We start from the raw sequence: 20014 nt of genomic DNA on the forward strand, positions 1-20014 counted from the left end.
GGTCACAAACCTTACTGGATGGAACGGTGGTACCATAAGGACAATCTGACATTATACATGCTTATTATACATTCTTCATCCTGATTATAAATATTATTGCTTTTAAAAAAAAAATGTATTTTTTACTTTTTTCCAATGGGTTGGCAGGATAGCCTCGAGGTACGCACTCTTGCCCCTAAGCCATCGAGCCTGGGGTTTGAATCTCGGCCCAGCTATAAACAATCATGCTGGCGTTTCACAGGCAGGGTGATTCATCAATGTGTGTGCCGTCCCTCGGGTCGACCTTAAAAATGGCATCCCGTCTGTCTGCATTGGTTGATGGACATTAAAGAGCCCATGGTATCCTTCGCGAAGAGTAGGAAAGCTATCTCCAGCACCCTAACCAAATTACAAATTCCTGTACCAACTATGTAGTCAAACATTAGGCCTGACTATCCAGTTCGTGAAAGTCTTGGGCCAAAAACTTCCCCCCGGCCATCCCCATAAGAACGTGGGTATAATTGTGGCCGTTAAAGAATATGGATGCTCTTATATCAATGGGTGTAATAGGATTTCTTCTTTGTTTCTCAACTTAACCAAATGTGTAAAGAACGTTAAATATAAAAAAATACTTTCTTTAAAAAAAACTTCCCGAGTCTACATTTTAAGTACGCTCGATAAGTTGGTCACGTGACAAATGACATAATCAACTAGCAGAGTTACCCGCACCTTGTGCGGAAGGAATTTAGAGTTTATAAAAAGAGAGCCAGGGTACTATGTATAATTCCAATTAATTAATCATGTATAATTTAGCAGGCAATACTATAATACTAACATAACGATTAATGCAATATTGTGACGGTTCTGGGAAATGAGACCCACAGGCAATGGCACACAACATATAGCGGTTCCCGAGGCAGTTATTTTGTTATTACTTGTTCCAGATCGGGTCCTTCCCTTGTGTCCAATGGATTACAAAGAGAATATGGATTGTGAGGGATTGGTTAAGCTTTTGCCCCATTCTTCCCCATTTTCATCCCTACACACGAACTTCTCCTCATGTGACCAGCACACGCTGCTTGCAGCCTAATTTGCATATGCAGGCCAAAACCTGTTTGAATCTGCACACCACAACCAAACTGCTATTTCCACCACCATAGCTTTCTTCACCACAATTTTCCAACAATGCTAGTGATAACCACTCCACCTGCTTCACATACACACCGGATTTTATTCTCATTCAAACACCACCATTCAAGCTCGTGTTTTCAGCCTTCTTCCATGATCCACATCGCCCTCAACCAATGATGACGCTTCAACTATTCAACCACACCAACCTCATCCATCTCACCACTACCAACCACTTTCCTGCACCTTGAGATTCGCACTCTGTCTTTCTCACTCTATGCCCCAACATCGCACCTCACTTGCACCTCTTCAACATTCAACACATACCCAGACACCCCCATTTTCTCTTCATCACCCCCACATTACCTGCCCTGCACTTTGGACTAGCACGTGCCCGCATGTACTTACCGGGTAACCCAGAGGTCGCCAAGGCCACAGCTTTTTTATTATCCCTCTCACTTGTGTCCACTTCCGTGGAGTGAGCCTGATGGCATCTGTCATGTAAACTTAAGTATGTTTGTGTAAGCTAGATAGAATCGGCGTATAGTTCTGCCGTTTGTCTCTTTACTGCATGAATGTGTCACTGTATGTCTTTTTCCATAAAACATGAATACTGTATGTCCCTGCTCTACGAATACCCACTGTGAATAAACCCCTTGTCTTCACTGTGCCACATGCTTTTCCTCATGCTCATTCATAAATAAACCAATGTCAGTTCAGTTCAACCTGCTCGTAGTGTCCTTTCCTCCATATGTCCGGCACAGTCCACAGTATTGTTAGACGGGAGGTTTCAGCCCACTTGATTTGCTCTCATTAGCCAGTGTACACTCACTGTATCACTCGGCAGTAATCAGAGTGTGTGCTCAGGGCAGGAAACTCGGTTAATCTAGTCAGCTCCTTAAGTAAACAGAGTTAGACAGATAACTGTTAGAGTTGACCAAGTTGACGTTCATGGTCGCTTAGCAACCCACCGGGCCGCGGAGGTTTCCGCAGCACGTCGGCCTACAGGGCCGGGCGTTCGCAAAGGACCCGAGTGCTTCCCCTTGAGGTAATCCCTGAACCCTGAGTCCGAAACAATATATACACTATTTCATATAAAATAACAGGAAATAATATGATACAATAATGCAATACTACACAATAATGATTGCTGCAGTGCCTCTGGATAGACATCATTTTGAGTCTGGTTGTTGGGTGCCAGAATTGAGCTTGGCGACATAGATAAGAAAATGTCAAACACTGCCTATTCTTGCAGATGCCAAATTGCAGCTCACAGATGGAAGTCGAAGTTGGACAGCCAAGTCACATCATTGCCTGTTGCTCGGTGGTTTTCGTAAATCCTTCATCAAATTCCCATCGGTGACATTCACATTGTGATGGATATTCTGATCTGTGTTACCACAGTCACATGCTGGGCTGTCCATGAAATTCTATTAGTGGAGGTTGTGTGATGTCCTTGCATAGACAGTACAGATCGTGTTGAGCGCAGACCACTGTTTCTGAGGGAGGTCGAAACCCGGAGGCTCTTCTGTCGGACTACTCACCTGGTCTTTGTTAGCAATGTAGTCTGTCCAGAGATTGTGCCACTTATCTTTCATGTCAAAACATGCACCACTCAAAACATTTGAAGAGCCCCAGAAAGGGTTGCGTGCTTGAGTCACAGATTTGGTATATTCTGCAGATCTTCGTGGATTGGAAGCTAAACTCTCTCAAGATTCTTGTCTTCTGGTGCACATCAGGAGGTGGGATGATAGCCGGATTAGGAGCCACTGCACAGGTGTTAATTTCAGTGCATCACATCAGTGTTTTCAGGACAATGTCCAAGTGTTTTGTTTGGTTGCTCTTTGCCCAAACCAGAGAATGTTATTCCATTGCAGAGTACACAAGAGCAAGGCTTGCTGTGCCATGCACTTTATCCCCAGCTGGTGTCTGCTAGTTTCCACATGATGTTTACCCTGGTCATGATCTTGTCTGTGACCCCTTATAGGTGTTCGCAGAACTTGAAGCTCCGATCAAGGGTGACTCCAAGATACTTGGGGAATGGTTCGGTCTTGACGGGTTTTCCGCAAAAGGAAACCTGGAGTTTGCTGTTAGGCAGTTGGTTGCTGAGATGGAAAGTGGTAACTGTCATCTTCGCTGGGTTTGGGTGGAGATGCCATGAGATGATGTATTACTCCATTACCTTTAAGTCCTTCACAGCATCCTGTTGAGATCTCTAAGCTTGATTGCTTGGGTGGCAAGGACAAGATCATCTGTATAGGCAAACTTCCTGGAGATGGTACAAGGCATGTTTCTCACATACATGTTGAAGAGGATTGTAGTTAAAACAGACCCTTGGGAAAGACCATTATTCAGAGTCCTTTTGGACTTTGCTTGATCTCTGAGTGAAATCCTATGTCTTTGATTGCTAAGCATAGAAGAAAGGACGTGCATTGTGGCTTGGCACTGGAAAAGTCTGGCAGCTTTCAACAGAAGACCATGTTGCCATACCGTATCATCCGCTGATGAAAGGTCAATTAGTGCAACATCTGTCTTGAGCACACATTGGAAGCCAGCTTCATTGTGGGTGGTAAGTGCAAGTACTTGATCAACACAGCTCCTTCCAGGTCTAAAGGCAGGTTGTTCCTCAGGAAGGTTGGGCTCGACCTGTGGGGAGAGTCTGGCCAGAAGGACACACTCAAACAACTTGTATGTCGTACATAGCAGATATATGGGCTGTTAGCTAAATAGGTCAGCAGCAGTTTTCCCTGGCTTTAGGATGGCAATGGCTTTGGCCTCTCTCCAGGTTGATGGTATGACTGCGGTTGCATGGATGTTTTTGAAAAGAGAAGCCAACCAATCACGTCTGTGAGGTCCCAAGTTATTCAAGAATTCAGGATAGATGCCATGAATTCCTGCTGCTTTCCTTAGTTTGGTGGAGGAAAGGCCAGTGTCATTGTCAGCCCTGATGTAAGGGGAAAAAGCAGGGATGTTGGAGGAGATGATGAAATGGTCCTGGAGAGTTCTTTATGGACTTCATGGCGAGCCTCCTTAGTTGAGGAAACTTTAGAGTTGAGGAGCAGCCTTGAAGCAACAGCATTAGCCAATATTTAAGGAGGTTGATGTTGAGCAGGTGAGGCAGCTTTCTCTAAGATGTCTTTGTAGGTTCTGTGCCTTTTCTTCTTGAATGAGTGAGATCATGCTCCTCAACAGTCTCCTGCCACCTGTGTTATCTGGCCAGATCTAGAGATTACAAAAGCTCAGAAGCAACATCTGGATCCCCAGAAGCGTCATACTGTTGGAGGAGCTGGTTAGTTTCTGGTACTAACCAGCACGGTCTGTAGCATTTTGCGAAAAGCACATGGGATGTTGTTTTTTGCTGCATCTTTCAAAATCTTGTCGAAGCTGCTCTTTGTGACAGGGTTGAGGATGCTGATCTGCTCCTCAACTTCTGTTGTTAAACCCTCCCAGTTGGCTTTCTGAAAAATCCAGCACGTTAGGTTTGTATGTAATCAAGGGAACCTCTATTCCAATGTGAATCAAGGCTGGTTGATTTTTGTCTGTGTGGAAAGTGTGGAAAGATCTTACGAGGTGCGTGAAATTGGTGCTTACTTTCATCTTTGAGCTCATGCGATTTACATACAGTGGACCATGAGTCATATTTTACTGCGATAGAAGAGAAATAAAATTCCACAAAGTCATGACCTTTCAAGGTTGCAGACATGCAATATGTTGTGACACGTAACACATGTGCTAAAGCAGCCTAGATCACAGAAAAAGTTTAACACTGAACCTTCAACACCTGTTTCCAGTGAAATAGTATAATGGGACCGACACAATACGTGGTTCAGTGGCAGTTCTAAAGCATGTTCACAACTTATCCGCGTGAAGAGCAAGAAAATCAGCTTTTCGTGATGTCTGGGCATGCTGAACGTGGAAACGACTAATGGAAGACATCGTTTGGCCCGATGATGCACTTTTTACCCTTGGTTTAAAGTAGGTAACGAGAATAGATGGCACCGGTTACTTCAAATTTGCTTGCAGGACAGGATAGAAATACGGTTTGCCGCATACTTTAGTATGTTGATCGGGTAGAAAGATTTAAGAACGGCAGAACCACTGTCGTTGGTGAACTGCACACAGCTTGACTCATTACACCGGTGAGTGGAAGAAACATTACAGGTGTTAAGAAGTTAATTCTAAGCAACAGTCATGAGGGTATTGACTGACGTATGAGCATTGAAAAGCGATAAAGTGAGGTGTGTGTAATGAACAACCAAAAAGGTTTCCTTTCCTCGTCATCGCATTTCAAAAGCTTGCTCAATGTTGGCAAATGAAGATGGAGAAATGTAGTTTTGTTACCTTATTAATGCGATTGACACGGAGTTGTATTTAAAAATGTCTTTATTCCTTTCCTCGTCGCTTCTGCGTGACCTTGCTTGCTCTGGAAATACATTTGTCACATTTTCATGCCATTTCATACGGTGACTTCATCGTACGAGTGTCGAGGCTCTGGAGATCATTGGGATTGATAAAATTCAAAAATTCACGGCATTCCGGACCCCCCAAAAAAATAAGCACAATAAAAAGAAACAGATTTGTTTACCGACATTACAAATTGTCATTGTATTTGATGGAGATGGAGAACGAGCCATTATAGAGGATGGAAACGGATAAGCATCTGCACAGAGGAAGATGGAAGTTGGAGTCTGGAAGAAAACTTGCTTCGCATGTGTTGACTAAAATTTGTGGAATATTAAAAAAAATCCCATACAGCGATATACCAGTATTATATAATATGCAGCTGCAGACAATCTGCACAAAAAAACATGAGCTGGATCTGTTTTGAGTACTTTCCACATGATAGTTTGCCACCATTTTACTACTACTACTACAGCGACTACTGTTACTACCACTACTACCAATCACCCTTCCACGTGGGATCGGCCAGGGAACGTTTGGCCCAAGCCTTACATGAACTGGTTGGCCAGACCTGACGTTCGACTTAAGTTGGCAGGAATTTAGAACCTATCTGTTGTGCAGGCCGATTCCTGGCCCGACTATAAACCATCGGATTGGTGTTTCCTTGGCTGGGCGTTGCTTCGCAGATTGTGCCTTGGATAGACATTAAGCTGCGAACTGGTCTGCTCGGCATTAACTTGTGCATGTCAATGATCCCGCTGTGTCTTTCAACTAAGAGCGAAGTGAGTTATCACCGGCACACTGAACAAATTCCAAATTCCTGCTCTGGCTACCGCTGAGAAGTCAATGGCAAACCACCTAGTTGGGACATGATACTGCTGATACTTGCCCTTGCCATGATACTGCTGGAACAGCATTGAACCTGCCCTTTGGCAGACCAGTGCATGAGATTGCTTAAGAGTACAATGAATATCTCTCTGTAATCCCACCTGGAAGGTACATTTTGATGCCTTGGACCATATTATTCAGAATTGTTATTCAGGACGACATCTTTATTCAGAATTACCAGGCAAATGAGAGACTGGTTCTTCATGAGATTGAAAAGGTCTCCGTGCTCATTTGCAAAGGAGAACTTGCAAACCTTGAGTTGATTGTCTCATTTTGAAAAATCCTATCAACACAGAATATCACAGAGTACATTTCATGAGATAGTCTTTAAGGTCAAGTGGCCTTTTGCATTATGAAGGGATCTCGGTGCCGCAGTATCCACATAGATTTTAGAATTTGGCCAAGGTGCCGGCACTACAATAGCGTGCTCTTTTCCAAAGGTACTCCAGAGTGTTTAATCTCCTTAATCGAGCAATTTAAAGTTGAATTTCAATCATACAATCGATTTGGTGACAATTTGTTTTCCAAACCATGAGAGCACTTAAACAAAAGAGTCATAAAGACACAATTGTAATTTTTTGTGGCGATCATAAATGTAACATGTGATGGCAGTTGGTTGTCATCCACACAAGGAATAAACATCATTATTGGGATACAAATATGATGGGGGTTTGGGGAAGAGAGAGAAATTTGCTATTTTTCCATACATCATATGTATACAGAGTCCCCAAAGGTGTTATTTTTGTCTATTTTAAAAAGTTAACTTTTTTTTTTTCCCTGCACATCATGACAATACCTCGATTGTTTTCCCAGGGTCCTCATGGTGATTCTTCGGTTACAACTTTACAGCTCTTCAACATTACGTGGGAGTTCAATGGAATGAGGGTGTCATGCATGGCGGAGAACTTGGTTGGACAAGCAGCGGCAACCATCTTCTTCATCGTATACTGTATGTACCTATGTCCCTGCCTTGTCCCTGCCTTGTACCTGCCAGCTTGATTGATGATTTTGCCTTTTAAAAAATCTTTGTCGATTTTTGTTTAAGTTAACAACATCAAAACTTCTCTTTGTCGTTGAAACATTGAATTCGTATAAACATCAATGACAAGCAAAGTAAATTAACTAGCAATATCTCCGTCTGCAGTTGCCTTAAATAAATAAATAAATAAATAAATAAACAAACCAGACCGGCACTCGGTAGGGTGCATATACCTCTACCAGGCTGAACAGTTTACATTTTTGGATCCCACTGATAGGCCAGATCTGGATCCAGACATGAACCAAAATCTAATTTGCTTGTTCCTGTCACCAAACCAACTCGTCCACCGCGTTTTGTCATCCCTCCATAATTTTTTGAGATGTCGTACAAAATATCATTTTTGGCGAAGAATATCAATGGTGAAGAATAACTAAGAAAATTGAAAAATTCTCCTTTCCGGATCTGGATCCCCATCCCGATCTTCAAAATCAAATCAATTTGTCCTGGTCACACACCCAACCTGTCGACCAAGTTTCGTCCCAATTCGTGTATAACTTTTTAAGATGTCCTGCTCACAGACAAACAGGATTGAAAACATAACCTCCATCCACCTTCGGTGGCTGAGGTAACAAATAAGTAAACAAGTACGTGTGTATGTACTGTAAATCCTCCAATATTGTCGGGGTTAGGTTCCTGGAAAATGTCATGATCGTTAAAACCACAATTGTGGAAACCAAGGGTCAATAGGAAGAGGGGGGTTCAGTTCCTGGACTTCAAGAAAATATCAAGGAAGATCGATAGCAACCAGAAATATACACATTACTATTGAAATAAACACGTAAAAAAAGAAAAAAACGGTGTGGTATATATATATATATATATATATATATATATATATATATATATATATATATATATATATATATATATATATATATATATATATATATATATATATATATATATATATATATATCATGTTAGCATTGAAATATACCTGTAAATACAGTAAATACAGTGTAAATTATACAAAAACACAAGTTTTACCTTTTAAATTTATTACAACACAGTGAGGTGGGTGAGGGTAAACATATTATATGCTCGCACTGTGCTCTGCCAGAAATAGAAAACACAAGACTTAGCTTGGGATGATGATGCTCGAGGGGGAAGGGTGAAGTGGTGCCGGGTAAAGGTGAGCGGAGAAAGGTGAGTGGGGAAGGTGATTCAGTGAAAGGAAAAGCAGCACTAGCTTTACAAAGAAGGCACTTGCAGCATTGCTACAACCCACAATGGAGAAGGGTAACACGATCCTTAATTCAACTTACCTTGAACCATGATTTTCCCTGCTTGGAGAGCAAGGTACGAACGAGATGGCATCATCTTCCAGAATAATCTCGTCTCGTCAGTGTTAAAAAAACCTGCTCCGTCATAAATCCCTTCACCTCAATTTGTGTCAATAGCTGTGGTTGAGAATGTGTGTTTGAGAACGGGGATTCGAATCTGGGTGTCAGAAATTAAGGGTTTTGCAATAAGGTACAAATACGGAGTTGGAAAATGAAGGTTTGGGAGTGAGGTTTGAAGGATGATGAAGGTTTACGAATGAGGAAGAGTACAATGGGGAAGGTTCTATCGATGGCTGCAATCATTGGCCCCATAATGGTGGCCCGTACAGATGCCGCATTTTCTCCTTGAGCCAACCAATCTAACAACTCAATCTTTTTGCCCAACATCATCACTTTTCTCTGCTTTTTGGCACAACTAACTTCAAACATAGCTTTCCATTTATGGTTATTTCAAAACGGTGCACAAGAAACAACACAAGGCTCTTAATGGGATGTAATCTTTCACACACAGGACGGACAGAAACGATGACTGATCTCAGCTCAAAAATAAAGGCGATTGGTTGAAATGAAATCCCGTCATGATGAAATCGGAACACAATAGGTTGCCCCCGATTGGTTGAAATGAAATCCCATTATGATGAAATCGGAACACAATAGGTTGCCCCCGATTGGTTGAAATGAAATCCCATTATGATGAAATCGGAACACAATAGGTTGTCCCCGATTGGTTGAAATGAAATCCCATTATGATGAAATCGGAACACAATAGGTTGCCCCCGATTGGTTGAAACTCACGATGTTAGAACCCGTGATATTTGAGGGTTTACTGTATATTTGTATGTATGTTTACACCCAGTTGTATCACAATCTAATGAAATGAAAAACATGGTTTGATCCACATATCTGTGTGTTCATACATGTATGCTATTGTCTTTACATCTGTACTTTTAAAAATCATTGACGAGTATGTTTGTAAAATGCATACATTACGCAAAGTTTCTAAATACCTTATATACACAAAGGGCAATATACTATGAGACTCTTTTAAACCTCCCCTTTATGATTTTGAGACAATTATCACTTCCCCTGATCTACTATAAATGGATGAGTGTGTCTGTGTGTGTGTGTGTGTGTGTAGCATGTTTTTTTTGCGGAGTTCAACTGGAGCTTTCTGATGCAGAGTGTGAGACACCAAAAATGATTTTCATGATAACCTGAGTTGATTAAGCCAATTAACTACAAAGAACCTGGAGGAATTCCCATGTTTGAAACGCACGCCATGTTCAGGTGCATAGAGCAGCTTAATAGGTCCTTCCATGGCATGGCATTCAAATTACAAAAGAAATAGAAATAATGATAACATTGTAACTAAGCATATATTCATTGATACTAATTATATTAATAACAACAATAACAGTAGTATTGTTTGGAAATAATAATAACAAACATATAATCCCCACCCTGGCCCAAGCACATCTGGGCTTGGTGAAAGGCAAACTAATGCTCAAGCAGTACAGGAGACAGGTATGCTACAAGGCCGTGAAGACCAATTAAAATTTGGTCCAATGGACTAACGGGCCCACAGGTCGACTAAAACTCTCGACTCGTTACTCTGGAGAGAACCATTTGCAATACAGTGTTGATTTTGAGAACATAAATCTACCGGCCATGACATGATCTTTTCCCAGCCATGATTTATTTACACTGAAGCTGCATACTGCCCTGCACAAGGATTATTTTCCAGAATGGAGAATGTACATTGCCTAATTCAATAATGTACGTTTATTTCCCGATTCAAACAGACTCTGTGGAGTAATGCGTTCTTGTCTGGGATGTCGGCGGTTCGAACCCCGGCCGCGTCCTACCAAAGACTTAAAAATGATAGAGCATGAACGAGCAACCATAGGTTGGCAACCATGCGCAGGCTTGATGAGCCTAATGGCCTCCTTTTGCAGAAGTCTGTTATGGCAGTAAGTATGTTTGAAGAACGAATCTATTTGTGTTGTCTTGAGGAATTTCCATCTGAGCGCATTGTGCACGACGCTGGCATCCAAGGTTCAAATCCCATATTTTGTGTTTATTTGTCTATTCTTTCCTTATGTTGTTGTCCTGCATGTGATACATGTACTCTGGTATTTCCTGATTTCTTTTATATAAAAAAAAATTCCAAATTTCAAATTGGCTCTGATCCCAAAATCATTTGACTTGTTTCATGCCCAGATGGTATTGCATACCACCCATCCACCCATTGGGACCATACTCTGTGCAGAGCATTGGTCTCATTGGCTATTTGGTACAATCCTGGACGGGTCGCCACTCCAACACAGTATACCAGCAAGCAGGCACTCATTTTGCCGACCTCGGAAGGATGACAGGCCGAGTTAACCCCGCCTGGTATTAACTCAACAGGTGAGCGAGATTTGAACTCAGGAGCCGAGGATCCAAAGCTCGCCACCCCAACCATTAAGCAAACACCAGGCATTTGCCGAATATTGCACATACTTGCCAAATATGAAACAAATGCATTCAGTGGAGGTGATGGACGAACATACAGGACCAAAAATATAAACCCGCAGCTGGGCTGACGCCTGGTTAGAGGGCTAAAAATCCTTTGGTCGTTCGTGTCATTACAGGGACGTTGTTTGCGTGACAGACAGCACATGCTGATTAAACTTTCCATGGCAACAGCCACAATGGGGGCTTCACAACTGCTGAAAGGTGAATATTCAAAGTCCTTCAAAGAGTCCTTCTATTAGGCCATTCTGAGATTGGGGGAAGGGGGATGTCGCACCATCCTCATTACCCCCTGTTGGCAGAAACTCATTCTGGGATTGGCCGCTCCTCATCGTTAGCCCAGGGTTCTTTATGGCCTGCTCGTTGATGCTGCAGAGATCTGCCCATGGGAGGAGGCAGCACTTGAAGTGTTTTTATTTTTTTCTCATTGGGTGAAAGTACATTCCAATGTGTGTGTGTGTGTGTGCATGTGTTTTTGTGTGTTTTTGTGTGTTTAACACAAGCTGTCCATTAGCCTTGGATAATTGTAGTCTGATTTAACGATGAACCACTCATGTGTTCCTTGCACTGCAATGGAATGGCAAGGCACACCTCGGTCGGTGATTCATTTCTGAGGCCAAACTAGAAAGCTATTATTGGTTTATCTGAAAACAAACAAACGCCCATTCAGTCAATATATCGGAAGAGCCGGCAAATGGCTGTGCATTTAACAAAGTGAACTGTTTCAAAAACTTGTGTTCTGTTTCCCGTGGGTATGACTGGCCTTTGGATCTTTAAAAAAAAAAGAAAATGTATTCCTCCTTGAGTTAATTTATTTATTTATATTGATTTAATTCAAAGTGCTTTGTGCAACACCAAACTTTTTGAGACTTTCACTGGCGAAACCTGACCCTCGAAGAGCTCGAGCATCGTTTTGGATTGAAACGACGAGCACTTGAAGTTGTCCGTTTTTGAGATTTCCTTCGGTCATTATTTTGTACTCGCCCAAAAATCCTGAACCACCGTGAACAATGGTGGTACAAACTTGGTCGCAGCTTTAAATGCATTTTTGAACACGTGCCTACTGCAGGGATGGGAGCCGTAGGTTTACCGGCAATTCTTGATGCTCTGGCGACAATCATTTCCGCCGCGATGCCAGTAACTGCCTTCTTTGCCTGGACAAGGCCGAGCGACGCTCCATAAACACCGTGCACTGGGCGACCTTGAAAGAGGCATTTGGTGAGAAAGTGACGGTGAGAGGCAAGCGTGGGTGTTCAGCTTTTAAATGAAAAGGAATTTGTCTCGACATCAAAAATTAATGAACCTGGTTCATGTGCTTTTTATACCCCCTTTAAGCGGAGGGGTTTTTTTTGGCTCAAGGCTGCTGAGTCGGAAGCTCGATCCTGACGCTTCGGCAAGTGACAGAAAAACAAATTGTAGCCTCAAGTCACCAGATTCCACACCGTCACCGGGATTAAACGGCCATGTAAATCTGTCTTTCATTGCCGCACAAAGCACAAATTGTTGCCGCCAGCTTTTGGGCACCCTTTCCCAAATCACTACTTTCTCCACTTCCACCTGTTTACCTCTCTGCATAAAGGACAGCTGCTTTGGACAAAAAGTTCATTTGCATTCCTGCTGGGACTTCCAAGCCATTATTTATTGCCTGCAATGCTCTTTTATGTCTGTTCTTTTTTCCCCGTCTACGTTCGCGTCTCAGAGACATCGAGCCGGTGAAATGGCAGATTGGTTGTCGAGTTCCTCGGATATTGATTACACTCCACAGACGCTGGGGTATCGCAGTGTTTCCTCGGTAGAATCAGGAACATTACCGCGAACCTTAAGCTCCTCGACTCAGCTAAATACCTTGTAATTCAGAAGTGCAATTGTCACGTAACTCTGCAGTTGTGGTTTATTCTATCACAATCACAGGTTTATTTTACTTTAATGTCAGTGTGAGAAAGTCCTGTTTGGAGTTGTTTGTGTGAGTGGAGGACCTTTGAGGTTTAAAATTTTTTTATTTAAATAATAACTCCAAGTGATGGTTGCTCAATACCTCATGATGATTATAATAGGGGTACAAGCTGATTTTGTCATGTGCTTCAATAAGTTGCCATTGTTATAGTCATGGCTCAACATTGCAGCGAATAAGTTTGTTTCCTTCGCCGAAGAAGAGGCTGTTGCATTTGGGTCCGTTTGTTTGTCCGTTTGTTTGTCTGTCCGCACAGAACTTTGCTGTTTTTCTCCACAACCGCTTGACTGACTGAGATGAAATTTTCATTATTAGTGTGACGTCACTCAATACTCATGTAGAATGTTTTCATCATCATTATGATGTCATGGGTCACGTGGTGTGGCAGCCATATTGGAAAAACGGAAAAACTTTGGACCTCTGTATAACTGAAACTGCTTGAAGGAAACGAGGACAAATGTGTCCAAGAGCCGCGTCCTAAAGGTTTTGTCTTCAAAAGAAGAAGAACAACAACTTCTGATATTTCGTCACGTGCCTTGTTGGAGCCAACAGCGAGACCCGTCATGGAGGCTCCTCGTTCATGACGAGAAAATAGTGTATTTACGAAATTACAACACATTCAATGGAATAATCTTTAAATAGTAATGTGAACTTTTCGAAACTTTAAAGCAAATGTCCGAATATATTTAAAAGTTCATGATAGATGCTCTCAAAAGGCACCCTCAATGTGAGGATGTGTACAGGTGTTTAGTATTTAAGGAGATCCAGATCCTGTATATATATATGTATATATACATATACATATACATATACATATACATATACATATACATATACATATACATATACATATATATATATATATATATATATATATATATACATATATATATACATATACATATATATATACATATATATATATATATATATATATATATATATATATATATATATATATATATATATATATATATATATATATATATATATATATATATATATATATATATATATATATATATATATATATATATATATATATATATATATATATATATATATATATATATATATATATATATATATATATATGTATATATATATATATATATATATATATATATATATATATGTATATATATATATATATATATATATATATATATATATATATATATATATATATATATATATATATATATATATATATATATATATATATATATATATATATATATATATATATATGTATATATATATATATGTATATATATATATATATATATATATATATGTATATATATATATATATATGTATATATATATATATATATATGTATATATATATATATATATATATATATATATGTATATATATGTATATATATATATATATATATATATATATATATATATATATATATATATATATATATATATATATATATATATATATATATATATATATATATATATATATATATATATATATATATATATATATATATATATATATATATATATATATATATGTATATATACCGCATCCGAAAGGTTTTGTCTTTACCAGAAGAAGAAGAAGAACAAGAACAAGAAGAAGAAGAACAACGCGGAGTTCTCTTTGAGCCAGCGGTCGCTATACGAGACCCAGCTAAAAATTGAAACTTGGCACGCACCAAGCACTCCTCATGGGGAATGAGTGTGGTGTCTTAGTTATGATGTCATAATTGCATATGTAGAAAGCGACGTCCAATCAGCATGAAATTTTTTGAGGGTCATCTCAGGATAAAATGGTGCACAAATGTTTTTGATGTCACATCATAGGTCACGCAATTCGGCAGCCATATTGTTTTTGTTTTTTATCTTTCAAAAATCTCTGAAATGGCTGAACAGATCGAGGTACAACTTGCCAAGTATGACTGCCTATCCATGATGAACAAAAGGATCACAAATATGATGTCATAGATCACATGGTTTGGCAGTCATTTTGGATTTCCCAAAAAACATATAAAAAAATCTTCTTCTCCAGAACAGTTAGACAGATCAAGGGCAAACAGATCAGGCAAAAATGTTCCCCAAGGCATGCGTGTTCAAGTTTGTTGAGGAATAATTGTTATCACATGGTTTGGCAGCCATATTGGATTTAAGAAATATATTAAATAATGTTTTCTCTTGAACAGCTTAATCGATTGGCGTGAAACGTCATAATTGTGATTCGTAGTGATGGGGAATACATGTTTTAAATGTCAACTTCATCGGACACATGGTCTGGCAGCCAGAATTATTTAATATTTTGATGTGGGTTTTTTTTTTTTTTTTTTTTTTTTTTTAAAGGCTCACTTGTCTGCACCTGGATGGGTTTGAGGGTAGCGGAGCAGCAGCTGAAATGTGAATCTATCCAGGCTCCTCCTGATGACTTCATCTTTGCTTTTTACTTGTTTGGGTTCCTTCTGATAACTCCAATACAGGACTGGACCTATTTGGTCTTCCATTTGATTTGAATTTAATTTATTTTAACCCCATTCTAAATTTAATTGAATAATAATGGAAAATGTCATGGGTCAGGGTCAGGTGTCCGATCAAACTGGGGTTGCATCAAAGCGGGACGTCTTTGTACCCAGTCATCACTGCAGACAGTTATAAAGTGACAGTTCGAATTATGTCTCTTATTAATTACAGAACATACCAATACACAAATGCCACACAACACACCATACAAAACAAGTCCTGGCGAGGGTCTGCAAACTCTGATTGCTCTTTTTCTTGTTTATTGATTGTCTTCCCTTCCTTCCCTCCTAACCTGCCATCATCTCTGCCATCGCGATCGTCATACCCTGCTCATCTTCTTTGGTTTCGGGAAATAAAGCATTGGTTTTAGCAAAAGCTTTAATGTTCACGTGTTTCTCCTCACGAACCGCGCGCGCATAGTCCACCATAATTCTGAACGTCTCCACAGGAAATTAAACTGTTCGGTACATTGCGGAATTTTAACGTCCTGCTGCAACGAGCTCAACGTTAGTTAAGCTGTTGACGCTACAATATATTCAACAGTCTTTTCATCCACCTGACTCCAAATTCTCCCACTGTAATTAGCATCTCTGCACTTTCCTCACCAATGCCTGGATCTCACCTTCTTCATCCTCTTTAATGCTGTCCACACCTCCACCCTCATAATCTCCACAACTTCCACTTTTCCCTCAACTGAGCTCAGTAACTCCAGCTCATCGCTGCTTCCTCCCTGGGACAGGAACTGCATGAAGTAACCTTCCCATACCTTCAATACTGCAACGGTTCCTTTCTCATCTCAGCCATAAACCAACTGCCCATCTCCATCTTTGGTCATAACCCTCCTCACTGTTAATTTACTTCCTTTGCATCCTCATCACTGTCTCAGGTTATTTAACAGATCATCTAATTCTCACCATTCTCTCGCATAGCATTCCTTGCCTTATCCACAGCTCTCTTTGCTGCTTTCTTATTGTTCCCATACAAGTGCAACAACGCTCCATCCAGTTGTTCTCTTTCCTTGATCTTTTCTATTGTCATCCAAACCTCCTCAAAGACTGCCTTCACGACTTCCTCCGTCCACCACACCTGGTTTCTTCCATGCTGTTGTTTCCTTTCCCATCGTCCTTCCACACAAATGTTCTGCCACTCCCATAAATGTCTCTTTGTACTTCTTCAACTCGACCAAAAATAAGGAAATGAGACCCCCAAAAAAAAAACTTCTGAAAAGAGACAAAACTTTCATTTGTCAGAATGCAATTCTTCTGAGGACTGAAGAAACTCCACTGAACACAGCTAGACTGTTCACCTACATCTTGCTATTGCATTAACTAAATGGTAAACAGGTGAAATTGTCAACACACTCACAAGGATTTGACAAACTCTCATCACCTTGTGTCATAATAGCTTTTGGATGGCTATTAGGAGTTAGCACTAAAGGTGATTATTTCTTTTCTTGATGGATCAGGTAGTTGGTATATGACCTCTGGAAAATGTTTAAAGTCAATGGTGTGTGTCATGAAAATAGGTCAACATGAGTGTTTGTATCATTTTGTAAATCGTTTTTTGCCATTCGAGTAATGTTGTTTGTATTTATTAATACATACACAGAATTTTAACATTGTAATCGGTTTTCAGAAAGGATGCCAACCGTGGCTCTTTGTCACTGATGAAGTATGAGGAATATAGATAGCTTAAAGTATACAATGTGCTGAAGGTGAGAGTGAGCTATCAAAAATCTGTGAATATGCACTGAACAAAGAGAACCAAGTAGAAAACAAAACATCACAATACATTGTTCACTTCCATCGTTTTGCTCTCAGGTTACAGTGTTACACCCCGACATCCCAGATGACTGAATCACTTGCTGTCACTGCTGCCAGAATGTAGAGGGAAACTATTTGTATAAATTAGAACATAAATATAAAGGGGAATGAAAGTAATGAGGGAGTTAATATCTGGCAATTAAACAGACAAAAGGACATAATGCATAGATGGAAAAGGGCGAGGGAAGGTGACATAAGCAGTTGGAATACCCCTGGGTGGTATACTGAATCTGCGTTGAGCCATATGTAATGCAATTTGGAATATGGAGATAACACCGCTCAGACTAAATTTAAACACAAACAACCAGCCTCATATACTCTCTCCTCCACCCCCCATTGGAATTGTGACACGTGAGCAGGTGCCGTCGGGTAAAATGAAGGTCACCTAGAACTACCAAGTGTCTATCTTCATTAATAATGATGATAACACGACTTCCTCACAAGGAACTTCAATGTAGGAAGAGGCCAGTAGGCCCATCAAGTCTCTGCAGCGGTTTCCAACCTACGGTTGTTTGTCTGTGTTAATGGATCCTTTTCAAATGCGAAGCATCAAGCAAAGAAGTTGCATGTATCATCTTTACACACAGGTTCGGGTTCGAACCACCGGCCTCCCAGACTCAGATTGGAAACAGTCTTGTCGTGAACCAAACTCGGTGGCATAATGATTAGACGGTTTCCTTTTGAGTACCAAGTTTTGATGTTTAAGCAAAGTGTGTGTGTGTGTGTGTGTGTGTGTGTGTGTGTGTGTGTGTGTGTGTGTGTGTGTGTGTGTGTGTGTGTGTGTGTGTGTCCATCTGTCTGTCCTTTATTTTGTGGAAGGGGGAAGTAATGCACGTATGAGCATGTAGTAGGCATGAGCCTAGTTTGGTGTCATAAAAAGAACAGTGAGCAACTTGATTAGCTACTTTCTCTGAATACGGCAATCTCAACAGTGCATTTGGTTTGATCTCAACAGAAGTGGCTGTTTTATGCTGGAGAGATTTACTCGATGTTCATTTCCCCCACAGTAAATTGAAAAGCGTTGATTGCATTGGAAATCTGTGCACAGTGAGAAAAATATTGGTGAAAGCTTTGCTGTTATTTTCCTGAGTTAACTTTAATTGGTTTCACCATAGATTTAGCCATCAAATTTCCATAAACAGTAAAAGTAAAATAAATGTATGAATCAATAAATCATTTTACGTTTATTGGACGAATTAGGATTATGTCACTCTATCCACTAAAACAAACTTTTGGTGGTCGGCATTATTATTGTTATCGATGCATATTTAAAGCACCTATGAAGTCACACGCTGTGTTGTTAAATGTACCTTCAGGATCGAGATTAACTGGTTTAATCTCTGTAACACACTCTAAATAATTTGCAAAGAGTGAATTGTACTTCTCCTTGGAACAGCACCATTGATCACACTTTAAGGAGGACTGCTGTTTATGGTTAAATTATAATTGTTTATTTGTAAGGATTTGAAAAATGTATTTTTGTTTACTTTTATGAGGAACCAGGGCAGCAAATATTTGTGATGATTGTTCCTTCACACGGTGATTAAGAAAATACAACAATCCATGTATCACGTGCTTAAAAATTAATGTATCAGTGGAAAACTACCAACGAAGTTGGTGTAATCACTTTTGTGAGAGTGTAGCCTAAGGCAAGCGAAGCGGTAACTCAAATTCCACCAGCTCGTGTCAACCAAAACACAAAGAAATATGACCAAAGGTCGAGGCTTCAAATTCCACGGTTCCTTTATGTCAGAGTGACTGTGGAATACACAAAACGAAAAAGACGAATTAATATCTTGTGAAGCCACAGGAGAATCTGAATATTTACCAATCAAATTATTAATATGCTTGGTGTTGGCTTAATAGTTAGGGTGGTGGGTTTGGGATCCTAGGATCCTGAGTTCAAATCCCACTCGGCTGTTGAATTAATACCAGGTGGGGTTGACGCTGCCTGTCATCCTTCCGAGGTTGGCAAAATGAGTGCCAGCTCGCTGGTATTCTGTGTCGGAGTGGCGACCTGTCCAGGATTGTATCCAATAGTCAAGGAGACTGCTTTGGCAGCACCAACGCTCTGCACAGAGTATGGTCCCAATGGATGGATGGAAAATGCTTAATACTGCACAAAGGGGTACATACTTAATACCATACTCACTCAAACTCTTGGGTCTCACTCTCAGCCATGATCTCTCTTGGGCAAGCCACATTTCAAAGTTGGCCTCCAAAGCCAGATGCCAGCTGGGCATCCTCTGTCTTGCGAGGTCCTTCCTTGGCACATCTGAGCTCCTGTCCACCTTCCAGGGTTTCATCTGCAGCTTGATGGAGTACTGCTCTCCCTTCTGGGCTGGCTCATCTGCCTCACATTTTGCTCAGCTTGAATTTGTGGAAACCACAACTTTCAAGATCAATGGAATCTCTTGCAATGAAGCTGAGTCTTTGGGCCTATCACTTCGCCATCGCCGACAGGTCAGTGATCGCTCTGTTTTCTTCTGTCTCATTT

The 20014-nt window shown here is 40.3% G+C and overlaps 1 protein-coding gene across 2 annotated transcripts in view; it reads left to right on the forward strand.

Moving 5' to 3' along the window:
- Window positions 1-20014, forward strand: part of LOC147020748 (BDNF/NT-3 growth factors receptor-like) — a 576920-nt gene that overhangs the window by 91832 nt on the left and 465074 nt on the right. For both annotated transcript variants that reach the window (XM_085896363.1, XM_085896362.1), the window contains exon 7: window positions 7210-7345. In XM_085896363.1, the coding sequence (XP_085752489.1) occupies window positions 7210-7345 (136 nt within the window). The remainder of the gene's footprint in view (window positions 1-7209; window positions 7346-20014) is intronic.

This window comes from Eptatretus burgeri, chromosome 9, assembly GCF_056783735.1.
Source record: "Eptatretus burgeri isolate ZD-2024b chromosome 9, Ebu_testis_v1, whole genome shotgun sequence".
In the NCBI taxonomy this organism is placed as follows: domain Eukaryota; kingdom Metazoa; phylum Chordata; class Myxini; order Myxiniformes; family Myxinidae; genus Eptatretus; species Eptatretus burgeri.